The 27,209-nt window shown below is 45.7% G+C and overlaps 1 protein-coding gene across 10 annotated transcripts in view; it reads left to right on the top strand.

The window, feature by feature from the left end:
* Positions 1-6,294: 6,294 nt before the first annotated feature.
* Positions 6,295-27,209, top strand: part of GRAMD1B (GRAM domain containing 1B) — an 82,371-nt gene continuing 61,456 nt past the window's right edge. Inside the window, exons 1-2 of one of the 10 annotated variants that reach the window (XM_048968646.1) lie at positions 6,295-7,225; positions 12,635-12,712. In XM_048968646.1, the coding sequence (XP_048824603.1) occupies positions 6,864-7,225; positions 12,635-12,712 (440 nt within the window). In that variant the 5' untranslated portion in view covers positions 6,295-6,863. Of the gene's footprint in view, positions 7,226-10,453; positions 10,568-12,634; positions 12,713-15,232; positions 15,426-24,330; positions 24,779-27,209 lie in introns of those variants that run through there. The other 9 variants (XM_048968660.1, XM_048968649.1, XM_048968647.1 and 6 more) reach the window with 9 other exon arrangements.

The raw sequence follows: 27,209 nt of genomic DNA, 5'->3' as shown, positions 1-27,209 counted from the left end.
TCTCTGGTGAAACTTGTGCCTGAGGGGCATATTCAAAGCATTCTGCTTATATGTGGTAAATGTGGCATCTCCACTGTGACATTCATTGCAGTGATGGTGCTTTTGATCTGTGTAGAGCCATCCCTGTTCATTCACTGTAAGTATTTGCTACCTGCTGGTGGTGCATGTACCATCTTACAGATGTGCTTGCTGTTATGCAAGCAAGAAACATGAGTTAATTTTGTGGTTGTAAATGTACCTTGCCTCAAACAACTTCATGGCATATAACCCAAGTGGAGGGAGAATTTCTATCAGCATTACATGCTGCTGTGGTTTGTGCTGTGTGTGTTGGGGAATGGCCTTGCTTTGTCTCTACATCAGCAGTGAAGTGCAGGATTCGAAGTGTGAGTGGCAAAGTCAGCTGGAGGAGATGTTTCTCAGCATTGTATGAAGTAGTTCCCAAATAGCTCCGTTCTGACAACTGTGAAGAGAAATGACAGCTTTCCTCAGGCATTTGTCTAATTGAGGAAATGAGCTTCTAACAGCCTTGCTGCTGAAGTTGGGGATAATTGAGGTGATGGGCAGGAATGATATTTTTAAAGCAATCTCTCTACACTAGCTGTAAAATGAGTTGACTAGCTGCAGAAAACCTTTCCTTCCGTCATTCAGTGGCTACTAGGATTTCAGAGTTAGTTTTGGAGTTTCCATTTGATTTTGTACAGGATAAGACTGAGGAAAATTCTTATTTCTTTTCCTGCAGGCATTCTTTTTCTCAATATTTTGTAGGGCAAAGCAATATTCTGCTTTTTGCTCTTCTAACGGGGTGGGGGGGGCAGGACTTGGTTGTTATATGTTAGGATTGCTTTCAGTAGCCATCAATGTAAGACAGAGCAGAAATACTTAAGAACATTTCACTGCTAACCATGCTGTTGGTACAGAGGAATGAGTTGCAAGTAGCATTTAGGATCAGTTCCAACACTTCAACTTGATCTTTGTCTAATTTTTGGTGTCTAAAACCCAAGAGGGGTAAGAGTTCATATTGAATTGATCATATTGAGGCTATTTCATGATGGTATCACAATAAAACCATGCTTTTGTTCTGAGGGTAGGTGCTTATGATGCTTAATCAAGGTGAATGCATCTGTGTAAAATGGGGAGGAAATTCAGTGCAGTCTGATGCTCAGCTCTGTGCCTTTCTGTCCCCCCCTGCTGTCAGTTCTGCTTCTGTAGGCTGTTTGTGAGGCTTGGTTGGGTTGCTCATGTATTGACAAGCCCAACTACTGCTGTGCTGAGCCCTTGCTAGGGTGTGTGTCTTGGAACTGAGATTTCTGGTGCAGATTGCAGCTGGCTTGACAGAGGGAAGCAAGGATTTATTGAAATCCAGTTGGTTTTCTTGGGGAGGAAAATAAAACTTAGCTATGCTTATTATTTTTAAAGAGGGCTTTGAGGATTTGTGTAGGCAGTTTTATGTCTTCCCAAATGCACACTGAGAAACTTCTACCATGTTTCTTTTTGTGTGGGTCTGGGTTAAATACAGCAAGCTGGACTGACTCGAGCTAGTGAAGCAGATATTTTAGCTGAGTAGGAAAGAATGTACTGTTCAGAGACCTTTTGTACTTACAGGCTTGTTCTGTGATTAATGGTGTGTGCTGTGAGCTGTGACACATTAGGAAAGTGCTGAGCAGGTAGTGGAAATCCAAGGAATTTGGACAGAGTCACTTATTTGTGCACTGTGCATACAATGCAAAGCAAAAATGCCAAGCTCCCATGCAGATTCATTCAAACCATCACCTGTGCTTTGTGTGGGACCACATTTAACCTGTGCTAGAGGAGGAGAGAGCCTTTGGTGATGCTCGTGTGATAATGCAGCATTGTAAGTAGGCAGTGCAAAATTATAATCTGCTCCAGTTCTTAATAGAAAAGAAAACTGAGGAGAAGGCCCTCGATCCTTTGCTCCATTGCCATGTTCTGACAAATCACTGCAAAGTCATGACAGCAATTTCATGTGTTTTGCTTGCTGGCCTTTGGCTCAGCTATCCATTTCAGTTTGGATGGGAAGTGTTAGAAAAGAGTTGTCCCACTGCTGGAAGAAATAGGTGGTGTGCTGTGCTGTTTGTGGATGGTGGTTGCTGGGGTTCTGGATGATGACTGAAGAACCTGGGGTTTGCAGCTGTGCACAAGGCTGTGTTTGAATGCTTCCAGTTGTGTGATACTGTGTTAGCAATAATTAATAGCTAGGAGTCTTTGAGAGTTACTGTTGCTGTTAGAATTGCTTCTTTTGGGAGGTGAGAGAGAAAAGGGTACAAGGTAACTTTCAGCAGAAAGCACCATGGGGATCAGACCTCTTTCAACCCCCTGCAAGCAGTATATAAAGCAATAAAACACTTCCCAGAAGTTCTACAGATGTGATTCTTTTAGAATAGGTGGGACACAGTGCAATTAAGCCTGTTGCAACCCACGTTATTGCTCATTTCTACTGCTGCTGGTAGAAGTGGGCTGCTTATGGCAAAGGAGGCAATGGTGGGCATGGAACTTCAGCATCAGGTAAACCATGGGTAGTGCACCTAGTGCACATATGGGCTGTGCTTTGCATGGGGTAGAATGATGTATGTGCCACTGTTTAATTTCTAAGGCCATCAGTTTGCTGACTTGCAGTCCAGGTGTTTCACTTCACACTGAGGTGTGTGGTGTAATGAGACAAAGCCCTGGCACAAGGGAAAGGCTTAGGAAATGTGAAGTCTGGCAGCAAATAATCCAGGCTGCAGTCATAGTGCAGTATTTCTTGTAGCAGAGCATGTCATTTCAAATTGGACATGATGCCTTCCAATGCTCTGTGGCCATTGTAACAGACACTGGTTTCCCTGCCTTGGTACTGACCTGCACAATTACTGACTGAGATGAGACATGCTGAAGTCTTTGGCCACTGAAGTTTATGTAATTTATCCAAAAGCCACTGTTTTATTTTAGTGGAAATATGTCTGGAAACTGTTCTGTTACCTTTGGTCAAACTGTAAGTAATTCTTATTTGGCCATGTGGAATGGAAGGTGAAAAATGCACTCCTTTCCTTTCCCAGCGTGTTTTTAGGAAATGAAGAGGTGCAGAGATCTTCAACCCAAGGAATTAGGATTGGTGATCATTATACAATGTGTAGAATTGCTTTCTCACTTGTGAAAGAGATGCCAGCATGTCCTGAATGGATGTTGTAGCAGGGGTGGGAGAACTGGGGAGTGACTGGGCTACAAGATTGCTTCCATCTTGCTTTGTAATACACTGAGGTCAGCCTGCTGCTGGCATTTCTCACCCTGCAGCCTGTGAAATTTGTGGCATCTGTCTTGTAATGCAGTGCCTGGGTTTCAGAGAACAACACATGCAAGTATCTGATGTCACGTATCCAAAATAAAATTGACTGCATGTGTTCAGATGGGAGCAACTGCTGGCTGGTGTGTTGTGACTTAAAGGGACAGATTTGTAGGGCACTGAAGTCAAGAATGGTCAGCTGGTAGGTGTTCCTTGCATGTATCCACAAGTTTGGCATTTGTTAAGTTGTAAAATGTCTCATTTAAACACCAAGGCCAGAGGATGTCACAGTCAGTCCTGCTGTAGGGATATGCTGTACTGTCACTAGTATGATTATTCTTGCAGAAAACTCTTGAAATAGAAAAATAAATGCAGATATATATTTATCTTTTTCATAGCACTGACATGCTGTATTCATCTGCTGGGGATGATGTTTTGTTTAAGACACGTGGCAAGGAGGCATTCTTCTTGCCAAAGAATACAGGCTGGCATTAGTTTGTGTTCTCAACTCAGGAAAGAGACTTTTAGTTTTCCTGGGGATGTTTTTCTTTATTCATCTTATCAGTCCTCTTCTACAGACACTGGAAACGTGTTCAGAATGCTTGTGTAGGAAATGAGCAGTAATCCACAATCTCCTTGATCGAGCTGTAGGACTGACGGCCATTTGCTGCTGTGCTGGCTCTGGGCAGAGTCCTGCTCCAGCAGCAGAGGCTCTCGTGGAAGCAGTTAAATAGTGCTGCCATTGTGATTTGCACAGAAATAGCACTTGATCCTGGGTGTTACGTCTCACTTTGTGGGTCAGGTGCTTGAGTGGTCTCTCCTATTACATAGCTCCTGTTTTTCTCTTAGAGAACTGGACAGGTGGTCGGCATCCTCTCTGCTCAATAAGAATGTCCTGAGAATGCTTGAGAACAAATAAGTGTTGCTTACTAATCAGTGAAGCACTTGGAATTAAAGGGCACATGTACCCTGTGCTAACCAGGTTCCCTTGGCACTGCCAGAGGGGATTATTTGTGTTTGTGTGTGAGCGGAGTGGGGATGGATCCCATTTGAGGAGGTTTCCAGTGGGGTTCAGGGAGGCAGAGGGTGAAGAAACTGCTGGAATTAACAAGCAGATCAGTGTGAGGGTTCAGCCTTGCCAAAGAAGCAGTTCCAAGCAATGGTCCAAATTAATACAGTGCGAGTCTGGTTGACTAATTTGTCATTTGTAGGGGTTTTGAGGGTCAGCAACATAAGCTGTGTGAATTATTACTAAAGCAAGAAAGCATGCAAAACTGCAAACATTTTGACCCTGTTAATTGCTGAAGTAGCTGTGAATAAGTATTAAAATCTTGCTTACTGGATTAAATATTCCACAGGAAATCAAGCTCAGTGTATGGGACAAAACTTCTTTGGGATGGCCTGCAAAGGGCTGCTCATCTGCTTGCTGCGTTGGAGAGGAATGGAAGTACTTCTAGAGGATGGGATGTGGGTGGGATTTAAGGGTAAAACACTTTCTATTCTTACCATCTTTTCCTTATGTGAGAAATGAAGCAGGAAAGATTCCCCCCCCCCCAGTTGCAGGTATTTGTTCTTGGTTAACATTTAGCAATGATTTTGTGCTTTTGGACACAGGTGTGTGGCCATGCACTGAAAGGGGGTTTTCTGTGAGTTAACAGCTGGTTGATAATGTTCTGTATGTACAGGTGGCAGCAGGTGGCTGGAGTACTTGATTGCAGGTTGCTCCCTATTTGAGTCTCAGCTTTAACTCTTTTATTCCCTGCACATTTTTAATTTAAATGGGATGTTTGTGGAAGATGTTCTGATTGTGCTTGGTATATTGGTACCCAAGTGGCCCAAGTTCTGGATGTCGATTTCAAGCTTTGCTCAAGCTAGTAACTTAAAGGAGAAGCAGAGCACAAAAAAGGCAGTGCTACGAAGTAGGATTTAGGGATTCTTCCCCCTCTTGCTCCTGACATTCTAAATCTTCCCTTTTTTGACACATTCAGTTAGGTATGTCCCAGATTCCCCAGTTTCTGATGTTCCAGGTTCATGTGAGGTTTATTTTCAAGCAAAACTTTGAGGCAGCTCATGCAAAGCAAAATATTTTGGTTTGGGTCAACAGAAATATTTTTTTTTAACCTGAAATCAATGTGTTTTTTAAAGGTTCCAGCTGTTGAGTGAAAATTAAAGCTGTGCCAGATTAATTGGGATATTTTTTTCTGACAGCATGCTTAGAATTCATGCAGCTGAATTGTAGTTGCTCTCCTTAAGTACTTAAGTTCTATTGCTCTCACCTAAAAATCCATCTTGATGCAGCTTCATCCAGGAGCTTTTGAATAATAGGGGATCTGAATGGTGAATCACTTGTGGTGTTTGTTCTTAATGATTTGGTTTCATTAGCAGAATTTTGCAAGGCTGGTCCCAATGCTGCTGTTCCTCCCAGTGCATGATCCCTGTTTTTGCCTCCTTTGCATACTCGAATCTTCCACATAGCATGTATGTTTATCCTGGTCTGAATCTGTCCTGCACATTGTCTTTGTGGTGTCTTTGTTCCTGGACCTTGAGACCATTCATCACCCACTGTGCCATTTTGGAAGCAGCATCGCCCTACAACGGCTCCCTTTTGTCAGCTTACATCCACATGGATCTGAACTAGAAAACCAGCCAGCCTCCCAGTTCTGGTGCCACTTGCTGCCACTGCCTCTGAAGCTTCTCCTCAGTCCCTCTCCTTTGCTGCCCTTTCTGTGAGCAATCAATGGGGACAACAAATCCTCGCCTTGCAAAAAGGCTGTGCAAGCCTGAGTGTGCTTGCTCCCTCCCTGCACGGGGTGGGCTGTCCAAGCAGGAAGGTGGGACGAGGGGAAAGCCTGTCCAATTGGCTTCTACAGAAAGTTATTATTCCTTTGTACCCTTGTCGTTCGGTTGATTTGCAGCAGCAGCATATTTGGCAATATAAACCCTGTCCATTGGGATTATGAGTGCTTGGATGCTTGGAGCAGCTGCCTGCACATGTCTTATCTGCTACAGAAAAAGAACATGCTGCTGCTCCTCCTCCTCCTCCTGATATTATCTAGTATCATTTCTTCCCTCCTTCTTTGTCTCTCTCTGACCTCCTCACAGCTCCACGTCGCTCCATACTTGCTTCGTCTCTTAAGAAGACCACAGCTGAGTTTTCCAGCACAGCACCAGGAGAGTTTATGAACCAACTTTAGGCAAAGAGGACAGAAAGCAAAAAAGGAGGGGAGACGGGGGGAGGGAGGAAATCTGAAAGTGAGCCAAGCTTTTGCAAGCAAGTCCTGGTGCTAAACCTGCTGCTTTCAGAGACCAGGAGGGGAAGAACCTTGTTTGGTGGAGAGGGGAAGGACAAAAGAAACTTGAAACTGGCTTTCCTTGTGGCATGTTGGTCCTGAACAACCCCCCCTCCCCACCCCCTGCTCGTTAAATGAAAGCACCTGAGCAACACGAGATTGCCTGCGTGAGAGGGAGGGCTGGTGCTGGACTGGGTGAGGGAGCAGAAAGGCGACTTGTGGCTTTGTGGTGTGGCTTACACTGAGATCAGAGCTAGCGTGCCTGGGGGTGGGAGCAGAAGGAGAAAGGGCACCTGATGCCAGCTGCCAATATGACAGAAACCCTGCAGCTCCCTGCCCTGCAAGTCCCAGAGCAGCAGGTGGTGGAGGGCAGCCGTGCCTGGTCCAGCTCATCCACCCCCACCCTGCGCAGGAAGCGCTTCAAGATGAGGCGGATGAAGAATGTGCAGGAGCAGAGCCTGGAGGCCGGCAGTTATCAGGATTCTCCTTCCTCCAGCAAGGAATACCTGCAGCTCCCATCCATTGAGATCACTCCCTCCAGTGATGAGGACACTCCCTGGTCCAACTGTTCCACACCCAGTGCCTCCCCGCGCCGCAAGCGCTTCCTTCTGCGGAAGTGGCTGCGTGTCAGAGAGAAGAAGGAGTGCAGTGAGAGCAGGTAGGTTGGTGGCCATCTCCATTCCCTGCTCCCCCAAACAGCCCCTGGCAGTGGGTAGGGCCTGTTGAGCTTTTGGTGTGGCTCTCCAGAGGACTTTGTCCTCACCCAGTGGTTGGAATGGGTAATACAATGGGTTGGGCTTGGTGATGGTGGATCAGATGGTACCGCTGTATGTGCAAACAGTGGGGCATGTTGGAAATGACATTGCAGTCCTTTGTTGTGGCCTTCCCTGTATCTTTTCTAGACAGTGCAGGTCAAGTGAAAAGAACTCGTCTGAGTGGGGGAAACTGTGCTTAAAGATTGGGTGGTGGGACTGACTTCTGCAGGGTGTCCTGCAGAGACCTTCAGGAGAAAGGACAGTGAATCTCAGCTGGGATTACCTGGACAGGGAGTGGTGATGCTGAACCCTTGCTGGTGTGGGTTTTCTTGTTGTTGGGTTGTTTCTGTGATGATGGGACAAATCTTTCCCCTGAGATTGTTTCTGGAGCTCTTCATTCACTTGCTGGCATTGGGTCAGGGAGGGGAGGATGGACACCGTGGATATGTGTGTCAAGATGTCTGAATTCAACTCCTGGCTTCTTTCCAGACCTGAAAGTTACTCTGTTCTTTGGCTCAAAAGCAGGGGACAGATCATTCCAAGACTCCCAAGGGCTTGTCAATGCAGCAGAATGGATGCCCAGTGAGTTATTGCATAGACATGAAGGAAAAGCTTTTCCTTATCGAACTGTGCAGGTGTGGTTGGTGCCTGCATCATGCAGTGTCGTTCACTCTGCTTTTAGTGTCTGAGGGGAACAATGTACCTGTCATGAAGGGCCTGAAAAATACAGCATGCTTTCTCTGTAGGAAGTTAGCACTTCATTAATCTTCATGCTAGCTTAGTGTGGGCTAACTTGTCTTTCCCTTCAGCCTATGGCTTTATGCCTGAATGTAGGGACTGTTTTCCCCTCCGAGCATGCAGTAACTCTTCTTGCAGAAATTCCCTTTGGCAAGCTCTGGCTTTCAGTCATTTCTTTTTTTAAATTTCAGGGAAGTGAACTCATGCCATAAAACCTCAATAATCCCTCTCTGAAGAGTAGCCTTGGAAAACATTTCTTGGCTGAGGAATATTACTGACTTCTTTCACCTACCTGTGGTGATGTGGGGAGTGATACAGGTGATGGTGTTGGGAAGATGGGAAGGGCAATGCATGGGGTGGATGCTGAAGTGTCAGATTCACAAAATTAAGTTCTGAATTTTACCTGAGAACAGCTTTTCAGTTCTGAATTTCACTTAAGAACTTGAACTGGGGCTTAGCAATAGTGAGTGATTGAGGCAGAGGTGCGATAGGGTTCTTTGTAGATGTGTTCAGGAAATAAAAGAACAGTAAAAAAGCAGTAAATCTGTGTACACGTGGTATTTGCATGGCTGTGCTGAGCGACTCCTTACTCATCTTCACAAAGGCATCTGTGCCTTAACCTTGGTTATGTTTTTGAAGTGCTGACTGGAAAAAAGCCAGCAGTTGATGGATTAGTTGGCATTAGCATACCAACGCCAGCATGGCACCTCCTTCCTTCAAATGTGGCAGGCTTCAAATGTGCCCCTTTACAATGGGAAACACATGATGCTTTCAAATGGTATTTTTCCCTTTCCAGTCCAGAGGGGAAAAACCTGATATGGTTTTGGTCACTGTGCACTGAGCCACTGGATTCCTAATAACTCAGCTCTTTCTTGTTGCTGTTTCAGAGTGGTGTGGCTCTTTGCAACAGGTACTGGTTGTCACTTCACTGTTTAAATGCAGAAGGGAATACTGTGCAGCAATTAATTATTATAATCTTGGAATCCAGCAGCCTGTACCCCATCACATGGCCGGATTTCTGCAGGGCTCTCCAGAGAGAGCTGCTAGCTGAGAGCAAGCTGTGCTCCAGCTGATGTGTTGCACTGATGCACGCACTGCTCGCAGCCCTGAGCCACAGCAGCAGCTCTGACCGTGAGCATCTGAGTGAATAAACTCCATTCTATAAAATATTTTAAGACACCGGGTAGTTTTTAGTAGCCTGTATAATTTTTATGGTTGTTTACTGACTGCAAACTGGTGGTTGATAGTGAGAGTCAACGAGCAGCTGTTTGTTAAACAGAAGGGAGTGTATGTAGGAGCCCAGCACTGCCTACACCACTGAAACAGTGGGAAGAAGCTGTTTTCTGACAGGGCTTTTCCTGTGGCTGATGACATGACCTGGAAACATGATGGTCCAGACAGCAGGATTACTCCGAGGGGCCTGTATGGGTAACTGAATGATTCCTTAAGTGGTGCAGGAAGCTTCTCACCAGTGCTCCCTGTCTGTTGTTTGTCATCCTGGTAGAGAGAAAATCTTGCAAGTGGTTTAAAACTGTTTTTGGTCTCAAGATTTGAATGAAGTGGGTTCTGTTCCACCAGAGCATCTGTTTCTAAGATGGTGGAAAGAAAAAAATATTTTGGACTTCAGGAAATTGTCCAGGCAGCCAAGCTTGCTCTGTGGGAAGTAAAGGAATGGTGAGATGGAGGAGCAGTGGAAGTGGGCTCTGCAGATTTAACCATTAAGAGACATGGTTCATCTTTACTTATTGCTGAAGAGTTTTAGATGTTGTTTGGAGCCTCAGTGTTGGTGTGGGGTTTGAGAAACAACTTTATGAATTCTAGTTGTAACATTGCAGTGCCTCGGAATGAAATGAGAAGCTGTTTGCTGATTTCCTGAGACCTTTAACCACTTCTAGTATAAAATTGCAGTGTCTGTGTATAAAGCTTTCCACTTATATTACTTCTCAATGCTGTTCAGTCTCCTTATAATCATGTTTAATATCACAGCAGCAATTTGTTGTTCCACTGTCTCGGAGGAACACTCATCTTAAAAGCAGGTCAGTTTGCAATGGACTGAAATATAATAATAAAACAATAGCTCTGCATTTCAGCCACTCTGTACTTCTTAGGGAATTCTATAGCTGTACTTTATAATATTCAGAATGCTTAAATGACTTTCTCTTCACGTGAAGGGCTCCCAAACTTGAATGGAAAACTTCCATGCCAAACCCTGTTGCAATGAAGTAGGTGAGAGGGGAAGGAACTGATTTTTGTTGTTTTTTTCCTCTCCCACACTGAGTTTCTTGAATTTCTTGTCTTGAGCATTGGCCAGTGACGAGAGGGCAAGATGTCACAATACCTCTATTCCATTAAACTTTAAACCTTGATCTGAGGGACTTCTTGAGCTGAGTGAATGAGCATGGAAGGGTCAAAGGTACACCTTGTATGACTGTAGTAAACCTTCAGTAGGGACTGCCAGCATTGCAGGAGTGGTAGTTGGGCTGTGCTATATTGGACTTCTCTTTCTGGTAAGTACCATTGCCTGCTTAATAGAAACGGATGTGGCAAAGGTTTGTGATAAGATTTTCATTTGTGACTAATTAAGAAGCTATTGATGTGATCCTGCCATTAATTTCAAAAGGGTGATGATGCTTCCTAGGAGTTTAGAGCGGAATTCTGTCTTTTCTTGCACTCTTTCCAATGTATGTAGTTCAGTCAGCCATAGTTAAGCTCAGAAGTACAGGAAAGAGGTTTTCTTTCTGATTTAGGATATACTGTTGTCACCCAGCTGGATGCTAAAAGACGTAAACAATTTTGTTGTTACTCAAAGGAAATAGACCTCTGGGTGCTCCATTCACCAGGCAGGTGAGAGCAGAGCCGTTGGTGTGAGATGGGAGACCCGAAGAGCAACCATAGATACAGAGGGCCCAAAGAGCTGTCTGTATCTCAACATCCTTGCAAGAATCTTTTGAGTGACAGATGAGGGTGCAGTGTTGGACTTAATGAGTACAGAATGGGGAATTCTGTGGGAATTGTATGGATGTTTGTATGTGAAATGTATATAATGAGGGCCACTGAACTCTGAGGTGTGCTTTGTGGAGAGATCCCCCATGCACCCAGTGCTGTAATAACCCAGTGTTGGCTTTCTAAAAAACTACCCCTTGGTTTAGACAATGTTCTTGGTTATGGTTCTTGGTAAGAATCTGCTTCATAGCTTGAAGCCAATAAAGAGTTCTTGTTCTTGAGTTGTCCTTTCTGCTATGAGATGCATGGGAAAAGAAGAATGATGGAGTATGTGGGTGTGGGAACAGCAAGTGCAGTCTCTCCCCTCTTGCTGTGTGCCATAATGTTTACCTGCCTTGGCTCTGATGGAAAAACCACATTGTGTGCAGTGGGGAAACGAGGAAAGAGCTCTTTGTGGGATTAAGAGGTTGTGTATAGATGTGATGCTCCCCCCACCATATGGATGGAAATGCATGCATTTGTGTGTATGTAAGCACCTAGTTTAAACCTCCAGCCAAACACCACGAATTTGGGTAACCTTTTCATCCCAAGTCCGATCTCAAAGACCAATTTCTGCTCAAGGATTTCACAAATGATTGGTTTTTCTTGTTGTTCTTTCTACCTTAAGAATAAATGATTTTTTTCACTGTGTGGAAGCGGACAGATTTGAGGGGTTTAGATTCCTAAAATCAGTAGGGGGGCTCGTTGAGCCACTTATTGTACAGAATTGCTGAAGAAATGCTGTTTAGTACCAGAGCATGTAGTTATTGGTGGCAGATGATGCATTTTCTAGCTGCTGGTGTCAGGGAAAAGCACTGGGTCCTGGGTGGCACTGCACAGTTTGTGGTAGGGCTGTGCTGCCCTGGCTCACAGGTGGGTTCCCAAGCTTGGCAGAGGAAATCTAGGCCAGGGATAACTGCTCTTTGTGCTGCAGCCTGTTGTCTGAAGGCAGAATCAGACCCTCTTCAGGGCTTGGAAGGGAAGCTTTGATAAGAAACAAGCTATATAAATGAGCAGCAGAAGCTCTGAGGCCTTGGTGCTAGTGGGGGCTGCTAGTAGAGGATCAGACCAACTCCATACAGTGCTGTTACAAAAACAAACTAATAACACCAAAAAAAAAGCAAATCCACAAAACACTACAGAAACCCCCGACCCGTTTACAGGGGAAGAGTGACATCTTGTGGGCTCAACTTGCAGTTCTCCACCAAGATGCAGCGGTCACTTCGCCCTGAGCTGGGGCTCCCTTCCATGGTTGCCTTGCTGCCCAGACACGGGCACACAGCTCACGGGGGCTGTGAACACACAGCAGGCTGGTAGTTGAACGTTAGGCTGTATGAAACCATTCTCGGGTGGTGTGATGAAACATGCAGTGTTACTTCTGCATCTCCAAAAGTACTTAGGGAAGCTTTACTAGATGAGATGAAGAGGCTTTAAACCACTCGTGCTTGTTGTACATCAGACAGGAACTTCCTTGGTTTCTCTCTGCAACCCCAGTGAGATGAAGGATGAACCTTGCGGTGTTTTTGGTCTAGCTGTAAAACTTGAAGTGTCTAATGGGGAAATCTGTCTTAATTGCTTGTCTTCTATTGCAGCAGCCAGCAGAGCAGCCAGCAGAGCAGCCACGATGACGACTCGTCCCGATTCTTGAGCCCTCACACACGTGACGACAGGTAGGGCTGGCAGCAGCTGAACTGCAGGGGGTTTCTGCAACCAATCCTGATGGGCCAGGCTGGTTGAGACCTCACTTAAGTTTGTTCTTGGAGTTATCTAGCAAAAAAAAAAAAAGTCTCTTGCATTTTTAAATGTGATTTAACAGGTCTTAGTGATGTCTGAAAAGATGCATTTTCATGTTGTTAATAGCAGAAGGTGTGAGACAAATGCATCGCAAGCAGCTCTGATCCTTGAAAATGCACAGGTGAAATTCCATATGTAATTTTTCAGCTTAATATGAATGTTGGCTGTTTTATTCTACTTGTGATGTGCTGGGACAGTTCTTGGGTATTTTTTGCAATGAGGGCAGTGAGGCAATGGCACAGGTTGCCCAGAGCAGCAGTGATGTCCCATCCCTGCAACAGCTAAGGTCAGGCTGGATGGGGTTCTGAGCACTGGTGGCCTTTTTGAGGGTCCCTTCCAACTCAAACAGTTCTGTGATCTGAGCTCATTTGTAGCAGCTATGATGTTCAAGAAGAAAAGTTTCTTGTGCTTAGGGTTGATTTATGACTGCTTTAAGCTGCAGCACTGGCACGGAAGCTGTTGAAAAATAAATGCTTATTTTGGTGTGTGATTTATTATTGTTACTCTGCCCAGAGCCCTATGATTAAGGGTTTTGCTGTATCTTGTAGTTCATCTTGTGAGAGTCTGAAAGTGCTTCGTTTCCTTCTGTGCCCTGAGCCTTTCTGTCCTGGGTTGGCTCCTGCAGGTTCTTTTCCCTAATAACACCCTGGTCTAGGTTCTAGATTCTACTATTTTTTATGCTGTGACTGTGTTGCATTTTTCTTTAATGTTGCAACTGTGGATCATAGCAAAACTGACTGGAGTGCATGTGCTGGGAGTTGGGGAGAGGTGCTGCGTAGTGCGTCATGAGAAGCATCTGAATGTGGCTTGTGCTCGATGTGTGCAGTCAGAAGAGCTGTGCTCCTGCTCTGTTACTCAGTTACCCACCCAAGCTATCCTTGAGGCCAAAGGCCCTTTTTACTGACTGCAGCAGGGCAAACTCTTTGAACTGAGATTCCCCACTGATGTCAAAGACCAATGGATTGAGTAAGGACTGAGTATCAGCTAAGGAAGCATCTGAGGAATCTCTCACTTGAGAGAACATCCCAACCCTGGAGAGCTAATTAATATCCCAGCAGAATTTGACTCTGAATTAGTACTTGGTAGTCACAGCTAACCTTCTCCTCCATATGCTTTCCTCCAATTATCAGTCTCTCTGGTGCTCTGGAGCCTGGCATAATTGACTGGTGGGGAGCAGTGTTTGCAACTGGTAAATAAAGAATCTGACAGCAAAGCAGATGGATACCTCGATTATACCTGGGCTTTCTATATAATATCGCATGTTGCTGTACTAACTGGTCTGGGATTTCATAGGTTTAGTAGAGTTAGGCTTCCTTAACACTCAGATGGGGGTTTTCTGGGCATGGAAAGAAGAGGCACTTCCAAATCGTTCCCAGGTTTCATATGTAGATTAAACCAGAGCCCTTAGCCTGGTGTTGAGAGCATCTTTGTGGCTGGAGGAGATGCGTGTTTGATGGAGTGCTGCCAGATATCAGACCAGAGTGATGGTGAGCCTATAATGTTCTTGCAGCCTGGATTTAATTTCAAGTCAGTTTTGCTTTCACAGAAGAATACTGATCCTAAAATGACCCATATGGCTACACTTCACAAAGTAACAGCTTTACTGCTGCTGCCTCCCTTTGGATAGCAGAGACTCTTGCTCAAGTCACTTCATAAATGATTTTGAGATATCTTTAGCGTTTCTTGTAAAATGCGAAGCTGGATGTGAATTCAGCTAGCAAAACTATCAAGAGCTTGCTACCTATTATTCCTATTAGCAAAGTTGAAGGTTGTTTCTGAAGCACTGTGAATCTACCAGACTCTTTAAGGTGCTGGTCTTGAACACTAACAAAGGTCCTCCATCCATGAGCTTTCACCTCTTCTCTGTGTTACGCTGGTGAAGGCCTACAGGCAGCTGTGTCTGCTTGTTTAATTGATGATATAGGAGCTCTAACTAAAAATAACTAAGAGGTTTCATAAGTCCTCTAAGTGGTGACAAAAGCTGAAGAGAAGGGCAGAAGAGGGAAGAACAAGAAGTCTTGTAGTGCGCACCTTCTCTTGGCGTGCTGCCTCTGGCATCACAGGCAGGTGCACTGCAAGGAGCAGAGAGAGAACATCCACAGCATCCAAAACAGTTTGCCTGGAAAAGGGCTGAAAGAAGCTACTCCAGCCAGAATGAAAGGATGCTGAGTTGCTATGTGGACTGTGGGATTTAAAATAAAAATGGAGAGAAATGCATAGGTGAAGATAACTGATATGTGGACTAGGCATAAGCAAGATCTTAGCCTGCATGCTCTTACTGTGAATTATGGTACCAGGGAATGCTGCTCATGGAGTTAACTGCTCAGTGATGGGATTCCAAGGATCGTGCTCCAACCCCTGGGCTCTTCCACAGAAGACTCAGTGTTTGCTCTGCTGGCAGATGCGCTCAGTGTCTGCTAATGGCTCCGTTTCTTGAGTTGTGAGCGGTCTGTCAGCTGGTGAATTGTGAAGTACAGCCATGGTCCAGAACCCACACCCTGATAAGGTGTCCTGCAGCACAGCAGTGAGGCAGGTCTGTCACCTGCACGTGTCTTCTCTGAGGAAAAAGCTTTCCTTCTGCAAAATCATGTAAGTTGTGTGCATCATGTCTGGTTGCTAATGCTGGGAGGGAGCCTGTACAGATTTGATTTTTATGGTAAATATGTGGGTATTTTCTGGAGTTATGGAAGGGAAAAGTGAAGCTAGGAAGGCTTAGTTTTTGCCTGAGCTTGGAGCTCAACTCCCTGCTCTCTGATTCTGGGTGAGTTTGGATGAATCATTTCTGTGATGCTGCCTATGAAATAAGGAGGAAGATTTTCTTACCTCACAGGAGATGGATAAGAGATGTTGGATTAAGCTGGTGGGTTGCTGAGGTACTGAAGCACCACAACCATAGGAGTACAAAGTGGTAGAGCTGAGCTGATGTCCAAATAGTTGTTCTCACAAGCAACTTAAAGTAATTTGGAGTGGGTAGGGTTGGGATGGAGACAGCTGGAGACCTTGATGTATACATATACATATCCTTATCTTGTGACAATGATTAGGGAACTATGTAAGTTGCCTTGAGCTCTGGATTAAGTCTAAGGTCATGAGCCTGCTTGTGCTTGAACCAAGGACTTGTTCTTCCTTGTGGCATTGAGGTGCCTATCAGTTTTAGGGCGCAGAGATACTTTAATGAAGAGTTTAGGCTACTGAGCTGGGGGGAAATCAGTCCTCAACCTTGTGTGTAATCTGAGGGGACAAACTGCTAAGGTGGAGGCATAAATGTGGGAAGCATGGGGGTGAAGAGCAATAGGGCACAGATCTGGGAGAAAAGAAGCAGTTCACCTCTTATGGGCCTTATTAATAAAAGTGGAAGAAATGAGAAAAGCTACTTCTAAAATGCCCCGGATTTTTATGCCCTGCATCTTAATTAGCCCCCTACTCTGTGCAGTAACTTATTCTGGTAATTCTGGGGCTGTGGGGCTTGTTTTACCTTTGCATAATTTAATAAGAGTTTCCTCAATGGATCAAAATTGAGGACTTGCAGAAGGATTAGAGAACAGCTTAAGAATGAGACAAGCTGAAGAAATTCTGCCATTTGAGTTTGCAGGAAGTTGTGCAAAGATTGGAGGGAGGACAGACATCTTTTGTTAGTGCCACTGTTGTATTTTAGGGGGATCTGTTTAAGAAGCTAGGAAAAATTCAGTGTTTCAGTAGCGTACTCAGGACTTACGCTGCACCTTGCTATCCCATGTCCTTTTTCCCCTTTACATGAGGAGAAGTTGACATCCATTAACTCTGCTGATTCAGTTGGACTTGATGTTAAATGGACTAACTTTGTAGAAGCTTAACCAGAATGGCACAAAGCTCCTTTGTCACACAGGAAAGATGGTTAACATTTAGTCAGAGCTCATGTCCTCCCTGAACCCTCCTCCTCACCTCCTTGCTGCTGATTGCTGGGCCCAGCACTGATTCTGAGCTGCAGAAGACAAGAAGAACAGTGTAAGAGCAGCTCTCCTCCACTTGGGCTGCCAGATTTGCTGCTGTCAGCAGAGCTATTGTGAATGGAAATAGCAGCTGCCCTGTTCCTCATGCGCCAGCATTGTTCCTTCCTTTGAAGATGGGCTGTTGTTAATTACAGTGTGCTTGAAGCTGCTCTGGTGGATAAGGCAGGCTGCTACCAAGCAGATGGAATAAGATGAATTTCTTCTTTCTGTGTTTAGCTGAGAAGCTGCTTTTGCACCTGGGTGTCAGCTCAGTGGTTCTGCCCTGTAGAGGGGTAAGCAGTTTGGGAGGAAAGCTTTCATCCCTTTTCCCTGAAATCCTGGTGTTCTGTCAGTGAAGATAAGGATGTGTTTTGTTTTTCCATTCTTACTCTCTTAATCTTAAGGAGACTGATCTTGAGAGCACTTTGTGATTTTGAAGCAAGGGGAATCCACCCTATGCTTCCTCCTTCAGGACAGAGGGATGTGGAAGCACGGGCATCTCCTCTGCCTGCCTGGGGCCAGCAACCAGGAGGAGACCTGAGAGGATGAACTGGCTTTCTTGTGCCCATGTGCTCAGTTGATGCCACTGCTCAGCATGGCAGTATGAAGCTTCGAAGAGTTTAGAGCAATTGGCAAACTTGAGAGCAGGGTGATTTCAGGCTTCCTATAGTAATGTAACACATCCTGCCTCTCGGTGTTAGCTGGTGGCTGCTGGTGAGAGGCAATTTGATTGATATCACAGCTTTTGTACAGACAGTAGGTAGAGTACATTCAGAGTCCCAACCATCACTGAAAATAAATCATTCTTAAAATTTGGCCCTCTGTTCCAAGCTGCTGTGGCACAAAGGTATCTGCCTGTTGCCCTTGTGAAAACTCAGTCAGCTCTAAGCTTTTAGCATGAGAGCATCCATGCAGATCAGTAGTGGAACTTCACAAGGAAAGGAGTGATCTTACACCAAATGTAACAGCAGGGTGAAGCAGAATTTGGATCTCACATCTCAATTTCCTTATCAGTTCTGTCTCTACTGGACTAGTGCTTTATTGTTAGGTGAAACCCTGCTGTGCCTTGCATATCTCTGAATGCAGAGGAGTTCTGACAGACCTCATATGGCTGCGTCACCAACTCGTGATGCTCAGGAACAGGAGGAGGAGAGGTTCTAATGTGTCTCTTCTCCCTTATCTTTGATGCAGGGCAGACTCCTTGCTCTGCTTTTCTGCCAGTTCCCAAGAGCAGAGGGCTCAGTTGTAAAACTGTATTTCACTTGGAGGCCTTCAGCAATGGTCACCCTATCAGCTCTGCATCCTCTGGGAGCATTGGGATATTCAGACTATCACAGCTTGAGGGATGCAGAGGTGGGGGGCAGGCTGGAACCTTTGGCATTGCTGTAAACCATCCCATTTCACAGAGCTCCAGTTCACTAGGCTGTCAGCAGGCTTACATGCAGCATGCTTTTGGCTGCTAAGCCCCTTGCACAGATTCACCTTGCAACAGAGCACTTACTGTGCCTCAGAGCAATACTGCTATAGAAGCAGCCATCAGAGGGTTTCAGAGGACTTAATTGATTTTAGTCTCTCACAGCCAGAGCTCAGGCTTTCAAATGTAGGGGAGTGAGGCTTTTTGAGGGAGCCTGACACTTAATTCAGGTAGTGGTTGGCCAGGTTTATACAGTGATGCTATATAACCTGAATTAGACTTTTTTTCTTCACAACTGTAGGCCAGAAGTTCTTAAGCTGTGGAACACATCTCTTTGTTGTATAGGTAGCTGCGTAACCTGGGATACGTTTACATATGTATCCTTCCAATTATATTGCATATATGCAAAGGTGGGTTATAGGAGTTGCAGCTGTACCAGGGATCTCTTCTTTTCAACACATAAAAATGAAGTGGTGGTAGAAGTACAAGGTTTTCTCAGAGCACTGTGTAGGCACTGCTTCTGTCTCGCTGTCAGAGAAACCCACCTTCCTTTGCAGAAAGTGTTTTAACTGAGATCTCATGAGAAACCTCTGTGCATTTGCAAGTCCTGTATGAAGCTTACTTGGCACTCCTGTTGCAGAGATAAGATCTGGAAGCATGTTCTTCCTTTGTATTTTGTGGAATGACTGATGGATGAATGCAGTGCAGTAAAACAAAGGTGTTATTTAAAGGAGGGGAGGAGTGGGCAGAGAGATGATGCATAGCTCTCCAGGTCCCTTCTTCACAGCAATTCTTCCTTGTGATGAGAAAGAAGCTCAGGAAAAAGCAGTGCTTGAGGTCCCCAGTTGCAGCCAGGGCCCTGATGTGTTGTTTAGGCGTTACCTGTGTGGAGCTCCATCTCTAGGTGTACATCGAGGCACACAGTTGGTAGAGAGGATGGTACAGAAGAAAGGGAAAACAGAACCTGTCCTTTAGCTTCTTGGTGGAGAAGCTTGGAGCCGAAAAGCCCCAGATTTGAAGATGTTTCCCTATTCAAATGCTTCCTGAGAGCTGGAAGTGAAGCTTTTATGTTTCTTAATAAAAGATGAACTTGTGCTGCCCAAAAGAAATCTCAGTGGGAGAGGTGACTGTTCTGTTAGTCAACTGTGCTACAGCTGAGCTACAACTGACTATTCAAGTAAGGAGATGGAACTGCTTCTTGTGTCTGAAGGAAGTGCGTAACACCTCTTCTGCTGTCCATAGTACAGTGCTTTGTAATTAATGGCAAGGGGTGAGGTGAGAAGGGTGCCTTGAGGTGTCAGTCCCTTCAGCTGCTGCAACTGAAATCTGCTTAGGTTGCTGTTAAGGTCTCAAAGCTCTCAAGCTTTTCCTGAGAGCCTTGAAGATGAGAAATATCTGCTAATTTGTAGTGACTTGCTGGGTGTGCAGTGGGCATGGAAAAGAAGATAACTACTCAAGAGAATAGCTGGGTTAACTATTCTAGGCTAAGCAGGTTAAAACCCATCTGTTGAGCCAGTAAACGAGCAGGCAGGACTGGCACATATCAGAGGGGAGAAACTGGAAGCTTCTTAAAATTTTAATGGAGTTCTTGTTGCTTTACTGTGGCCTTTTTCATGCTTTTAGTGCTGTTTATCTTTGGCATATGGAAGTATTTGCAATGTTTACCTTGGAAAATGTGTGCGTATTTGCATTTCATAGTTGGCTGCCTAAGTGGGGAAATACCAAGCACTGAAAACATATAATACAAAACAAAGAAGCAGAAATGAGATTGGGGCTGCCTGGGAGTTCTGCAGTGTTTGATTCTTGATGCATTCCATGAATGCTGGAAATAAGATACTGTTTGGAAATGCAGTGCACAAAAAATAATGTAAGGAAGAGGCGGTGAAGCATTAAGTGCTTTACAGAGAGCTGTTCTTGCAACTTTGGGTTTCAGTTGCCTCTTTTCATAGGCTTTCTCTCCACCCTGAGACTCAGTCTCCATTTAGCAAAGTGCTCAACCCAACGAGGAGCTCATCTGTGTGACCCCCCCATAGCAGGAGCGTCCGTAGCAGGTTTGAGTGATGCTGTGCCTTTAAAATTGAATCGCTTGTGATAGAAGAAATCTGAGAGCACAGAAAGGAAACCAGTGCCTCTTGCGCAGAGCAGGCTCTTTGGAGATTTCTCCATTGCTCTGCATTCTCACCAGCCTGGTCACTGCTCCTTCCCTTTGGGGCCGAACGGCAGCCACTAGGATAGCATCGATGAAAGCCATCCCAGAGCCATCTTAATGGTGACATTACATCTTTCTGCTGTGGACTCTGAGGTCACCAATCTGTGCCTCTTTCTCCCCAAAACTGCTGTGTGTGTGTGTAAGCCAGCTGGGATTCCATCTTCTGACTAAACAGCGTTTCACTCCCTCGCTGCTGAAGCAACACTTGCTCAGGTTTCTGGGGAGCACATGGCACTTGGACAGACCTCCCTATGCTGATGACTGTAACCGTGTGAGTGCTTACCGACCTCATTTCCTCCTTTCCTTCTCCTCCTTCCTTGTTTATCTTCCCATCTGTTTCTTTCTTGGCCTTTGCAGAGTATTTGTTGTGCATTTCGGTGATAAGATGGCAGCATGCGTCTCCCCACCGCGCCATGCATCGTAACAAGGTCAGCTGTTATCATGGGTACTAACCAAGGTCTGTCCTTGAGCCCCTCTGCTGGACCTCTGCTTTTCTTCATGCTCCTGCAAGTTTCACTTTGAACTCTTCCTTAAGCCCTCTCTGCTGCTGGTTCTCCCTTCCCTCTTAAGTACCCCACTGTAATTCTTTGGTTGTAGAATGCCTTTGTGCTCTTTCCCTTACCCTTTTCTTTTTGTTTAAATAGAGGGTTGTGTGTAAGCATGGGCCTTGATTGAGGGATGCTGGTCTGTCAGAGTTTCAGGTGTGGTAAGGTGATGGTATTTCTCTGTTGCAGAAAAGGAGTAGCTTCACTTCAGGCTTAGACATGGAGGTGCTCAGATTTCCTACCTATCCTGAGCCTAAGAGGCTGTTGCTTTCTCTGTGCAGCAACTGCCATGCATCAGTGCCTTCAAGCTCAGAATCACTCTGAGTTTCTGAATGAAGGGTGGCTTTGTGGTCTGTGACACAGTGAGATAAGTCATCCTCTGTATCATACCCCTAATTGCAGGCAGTCACTCTTTGTTCCACCTTGGTGATGCCACTTCTATTGGAAGGCCCCTCTAACATGTAGGAGTGTGGTGTGCTTGGGCTGAGATGCCTCTGTCTGCAAGTTGAAGGCTTTTGTCTGAGAGCTGTGTCTGGAGCAGCTGCTTTCTCTGATTCAGAAACAAGAGGGCTCTTTTCCTTCAAGACTTTGCAGTGATTTCTCTAGTTGCTCATTCTTGAAGTCAACACATATTGCAGCAGGAACATGTGCACAACTTCTCACCCCTTTATCTGCAGCATCTGAAGTTATTTTTTTGCCTGGGAGAAGATATTGCATTAGATGCATGGGTCAGATCAGTACAGACAGCTTTGTTTCTCTGATGTGCTACCTCTGTGCCTCTATGGATTATCTTTTTAAGCCATGCCAGCCCAAAGGCTAAAGTTCATATCTTATTTAAAGATTTAGCTTGACATAACTGAAAGCTGTCTTATTACAAAGGATCCAGGCTGTCAAGCATTTCAGAGCACTCCGATTTTGAGAGATCAAGTGTTGAGCATTATACACTCATCCTGTTGTCAGGCTTGGGCACGATGTATCCCATGCCATGAGTTACTTCAAGTATCCTGACCTAACAAAAAGGAAGGTGATCACTCCATAGCACGTGTGCCCAAACTATGAAGCCTTACTGCCTTCCTGTTGCTTGCTGCAGGTTACTTGCAATGGATGGTAAAATTCAAAGATGGCTTTTCAACTTCCTGACAAATAGAGATCAAGGAGTTTCAAGGCATAATCCATATGTTGTGAGTCATGAAGCTGTCTTTTGTTAGCCTGCCTCTTCTCACAGTGAATGAGCCTTTTTTGGAAGGGCTGTTGCACCGTTGTAGGCAAAGGCAAGTTTGAACTCTTAACCTTCCAAGACAGTGATGGGAAGAAGAGCCAGAAGACTGTGTGTGAAAGCACCAGGCCTCTTTCATTGTAGCATTGCTCTGAATCATCCTGGTTTCCCTACTCTGCTGATATTGATCATCTTTCTCCTTTTGAAAAATATTCTTCCCTTTCTAAATCTTTACAGGAAATTACTTTCTTTTCTTCTCTGTACAGAGAAACTTCTCTTCATGTTATTTTGTGATAGCCAAAGTTCTCTCTTTCCTGCTGCAATACTCTTTAGCCTTGCTCTCCCTTCAAAGACCCTCAGACGTAGTCTTCGTGCCCTGCTAAACCACACTTAGCATAGAAAGAAGCAGCTTAGATGCACTTTCTGTTCTGCATATGGTGTGACTACACCTCCCATGATGCCAGGAGTGCAAAATGCATATTTTATTTCTGGAAATGAAGTCTCACGTGACTTCCCAGCTGCTGCAGCAAACAGGGAACTCCCTTCTTAGTTTTTTTTCCCTGGGAAATGGAGGTGTGTCCTAGCTTGCAGATGCTGTGATTGCGTCTGACAGCAGAGGCTGTGGGGCTGCAGAACGCTGCTGACTTTGGGAAGGAATTGGGAATTTATCCATCTGGCTTGTTTTCCTAAATGCTAAGGTGCAGAACAGTCAAACTACCTCTTCCATACGTTCAGCTGCACTTCATAGTTTTCTTTCTCTCTTCCCCTAATGTTCATTGTTTTATTCCCTACCCTTCCCCCCCCACTAGCCCTGTCACTAACAGGGTTTTGTCTTGCCTGCATATTCCACAGAAGCTTTGTATCCATCATGTGGGTGCCTAAACCACTCGTGTTTTGGTTCGTGGGGATCTTTGAGGCTTTGCAGGCTCACACCCCAAAGTAATGCAGTGCTGTAGCTGTATCTATTCATAGAGCTTTGGATCCTTACCCAGAGCTCAGTGTGTCACACTGGGTTGTTCGCTTCCGAAAAGTGGACTTCCTCAGGAGATGTTTCCTGTTTTGCTCTTAAGTTCATGAGCTGGAATTAGCTGCTGTAATGAGAGTGCAGAGTGGGAACTGGGCTTTTTTTTCTGGAAAGCAAACTGTTTTTTATGAGGAGGTGACTACGTGAAAGGCACCAGAAATACACCCTTTCTATATGCATTTAATAGAATATAGAATGTAGTACATTTAATTCAATAAAACTCAATGAGATTGCTTTATGGGGTGCGTGCTCGCATGCCTCTGCACAAGAAATGAGTAGCACAGCTTTGCAGAAAATAGGTAGCTGCCCTTGAATTCATGTAAACTGTTGAGTGCATTGTAAATTACATGGCGCTGCCCCCTGGGCTTTGTGTACTGTAGTGTGCAGTGCCTGCCGTGTGCTGGAGCACCGCTTGCTGCACTGCTCTATGAATAAGCACTTTCATGCAGTGATGTTTCTAGCCCTTAGAGGCTCTTAATTTGACTGAGCTCTGCAGTGGTTTTTTTCCAGCCTTCCTCTCCCTCCCTCCCAGCCTGGATTGTTCACGTCTCTCTGCTCTGCCAGCACTGGGATGCTCTGACCACTCGCATGCAGCAGCTCCTGGCTGGCTCACCGGCTCCAGCCTGGTTTTGTGTCTGGAGCAGACTGGGAAGAGTGAGAGGGAGAGGCTGGGTGATGGTTGGGGCTGGCTGAAGTCACCCTGTGCCACCAATCACTGCCTCAGCAGCTCCGGGTGCCTTTTGACACCAGCACAGATTCAGCTTAGAGGATGATTTGATATTTGCAGCGTCTGAGCTGACAGTGTGCACCACAGAGTTCTTAGTTTTAGGCCCAGTCATTTCTGTGTGTTATCCTGAGGTGAGTGCTCTCAGTAGGGTGCAGATGACTAACCTCCACCTTTTTTTTTTCTCTGCACGTGTTAATCTCTCTTTAAATGGTCTCTGCTAAGCTTATCTTCTCTTGCAGCATTGCTTCTCTGCCTGTCTGGCTGTCTTCTCTCACGCTTTTCTTTCCTCTTCCTCCTCATCTCACCTCATCCCTCCTCCTTTACCCACTGCGTTGCCCAAGCCCCACTCACCACTCTCCTTTCTCCTGATTTCTGAAGCACCCACGTTAGTGGTTTGTTGCCCCTCTCCCCTCCCATAGAGCAAGAAGGAGGAAGAGCAGCATGGCCTCTTACCCCCAGGCAGGGGTGGGTCGCTGCCTGCTCCTTGCAGCAGCTCAGATTTGAAGTCAAGGGGGAGGAGGCAGGCTGATCCCCAGCATCCTACAATAATTTGGGGGGGGGGGGCAGCAGCAGGGAGGGCTGCCAAATTTCATGGATTTTTTGTGCCAGCCTTCAGTTGGGAATCTAAATTGGGACCATCGGCTTGAGATGCTTTTCCTTTGTTTGGGGACAGCATGGTGAGCTCTTCCATGACCTCCATGACACCTGTCAAACTGTCTGTCCTCTCTTCACCCTCCTTTTCTTGACTCTCCTTTTCTCTCCCCCTTTTCCTTCAATGCCCTTGTTTACTGATAGGCCAAGCAGAAAACATGGAGACGTCTGATATGGCGACAGCAAAGGTAGGATGGAAATGCTGCCGGCCTCACTGTGCGTAAGTGGTTTCGCTTGGCAACTTCTTATTTCTCTCACCCTTTTTGCTTTCTCCAGGCCCTGTTCCCTGTAGCTGGGAGTGGTTTTAGTGCTGGGGTTGGCAGCAGGGTTTGCATTCCAGAAGGAAGTTGGTATTGGGGCCATGCAGTGCTTTGCATGTAAGATTTCAGATAGAATCTTCCAGCCTTAAAATATCGATGCTCTAGGCTGATGTGGGGATAGGAGAGACATGGGGGGTCTGCATTGCTGCCAGCGGCAGGGTTTCTTTTGTCCAAAGGAAAACCTGAGGAGAGAGCCGGCATGCTGGCTGCAGCCTGCACTGCTGCTGTATGAGAAGGGATCGCTAGAGGGTGCTTAAGAGGAAGGTTTCCTACCGAGTCTGTCTTGTGGAGCAGAAACGCCTTTTAGCAGCTTAATTTTCTTCTTTTTCTTTTTTTCTCTTTGGGGGGGGGGGGGGGAGGGGGAAGGGAAGGACCTCAGGGGAGTGCTGAGTGATGCAGTAATTGGAGCTTGTAGATGCATCCGCCCTTTTTGTGCAAGGCTTCTCTGCTGGCTTTGCCCAGGCTGTAGGTTCTGCTCTCCGGGCTGGCAGATGGGAAATGTGTGGGGATGGAGGGGGAGAGGGTGAGATAGAGGAGGGAGATGGATGCTACACATGGCTTCAGCATGCTCCTCCAGGGAGGACTGGGAAGCATTAAGCCAGCTCACTATTAGATGGCTCTCTATCATAGCAGGGGATGTTGATGGTGTTTTCGTAGCAAATGGTTGTCTTCTATCACGAGCCTGCAGCTTCACTTGGCATCGCAGCAAAAGTAATGTGCAAATTGTCTGTGGACATCTCTTGGTGTGCTGTTGTGTCAGCAGCATTTGCCACTGAGCAGGATTGAGAAGGCAGAGCTTGGAAAGATTGGGAAATGTCATTAGTGGTTATAAAGCACCTGCACTGAGCTGGATGCTCAAGCCTGGCACTGTGGTGGTCTGTGCTCCAGGAGGCACCTGCTTCACATGGAGGTAGTCCTCAGTTCAAAAACCCATGGTGCTGTCCAGATTAAAGGGCTTTGTCCTATACCTTAGTTAAAATTCAAGTAACTATTTTCCCTTTTCCCATTTATTTCTGCTGAATACTGTGTATTTTCCAGTTCACATTGCTGTAAGTCCCTCAAGACTGCATGATGCTTGTGAACAGCTGCCCTGTTTAGTCCCAGGACTGAGCTATAGGATTTGAGTTTGTGGCGTTAGTTAATAAATTCTATGAAATGCTTCAGGGTAAACATAATTTTATAAAGGCAAAATCATTCTCACTATCATGTTTGCGTAGACTTCAGCTGCCTGTCACTGCATACCCACATAGAATTGGAGGAGAAGGCTTAACTGGTTTATTTCTGTCAGCCTGAGTGCTGGGAGCATCCCAGGGCTGTAGCACAGGATGTTGCTTACTTCCATGGTTGCTCTCCATTGTATTGCACCACTGCTTCCTTTGCTGCTGGGACACCTTCCAGGGCATCTCAGGAACTGGCATTTCCTGCCATGCCAGAGAAGGGTCCCACATTGAGTGCTTCAGAAATAGAGGCACAGCTTTGAGCAGCTTAAAGATTGTGGCTTTAATCTTGGGGTGATCATTCACTCATGTTATAAGGCTTTCTGGAACTGCTCTTGCAATCAAACATTGCTTGCCCTGTGCATGCTGTGGGACACCCTACAGTGGGATTGTGACACGCTGTCCCATCACCTCACAACTTGGCTTCTATACTGTCCCAATAAATGTAGAAGCACTGTTGTGTTCTCAGCAAGGGGCAGGAGAAAAAAAAAAACAGAGGGTAACGCAATTAACCCATTAACAAAGAAAATTGGCTTGATGTGATGCTCAAATGCTTCCCAGGAAAGCATGAATCACCTTCCAGGTAATCAGTGAGTGGAAAGGTGGAATATAAGTCAGAGAGATGGCTTCCATTCCCCTCACAGCAGAAGGTTTCTGCTTTCTGCACTGCAAGTGTGCACGTGGCAAATCCTCAGTGCTGCTGGTGTGGTGCAGAGGTAATTAAGCACCTGATTTACGTGTTCTGTCTTGAAGGAAATCTGTTTGTCTTATGAGCTGTAACTCGAACAATGAGTGAAGTGAGAAAAGATGCCTGTTAGCAGTACCTCAGGGCTCCTGCGTGGGGATGTTTGTTGGCTTCTATTAGATGGCTCTTGCTGAGACTGGGACTGCTGAGGGGAGTAAGGGGAGAAAGATGATGGAGTAACACAGAATAACTGGCTGCTGTTTTTTTTTACACAGAGGGTGGTGAGGCACTGGAACAGGTTGCCCAAGGAGGCTGTGGATGCCCCATCCCTGCAGGCATTCAAGGCCAGGCTGGATGTGGCTCTGGGCAGCCAGGGCTGCTGGTTGGTGACCCTGCA

This window comes from Lagopus muta, chromosome 22 (assembly GCF_023343835.1).
Source record: "Lagopus muta isolate bLagMut1 chromosome 22, bLagMut1 primary, whole genome shotgun sequence".
NCBI lineage: Eukaryota > Metazoa > Chordata > Aves > Galliformes > Phasianidae > Lagopus > Lagopus muta.
The sequence above is the reverse complement of the archived record's forward strand: the minus strand, read 5'-3'. Positions and strand labels throughout refer to the sequence as shown.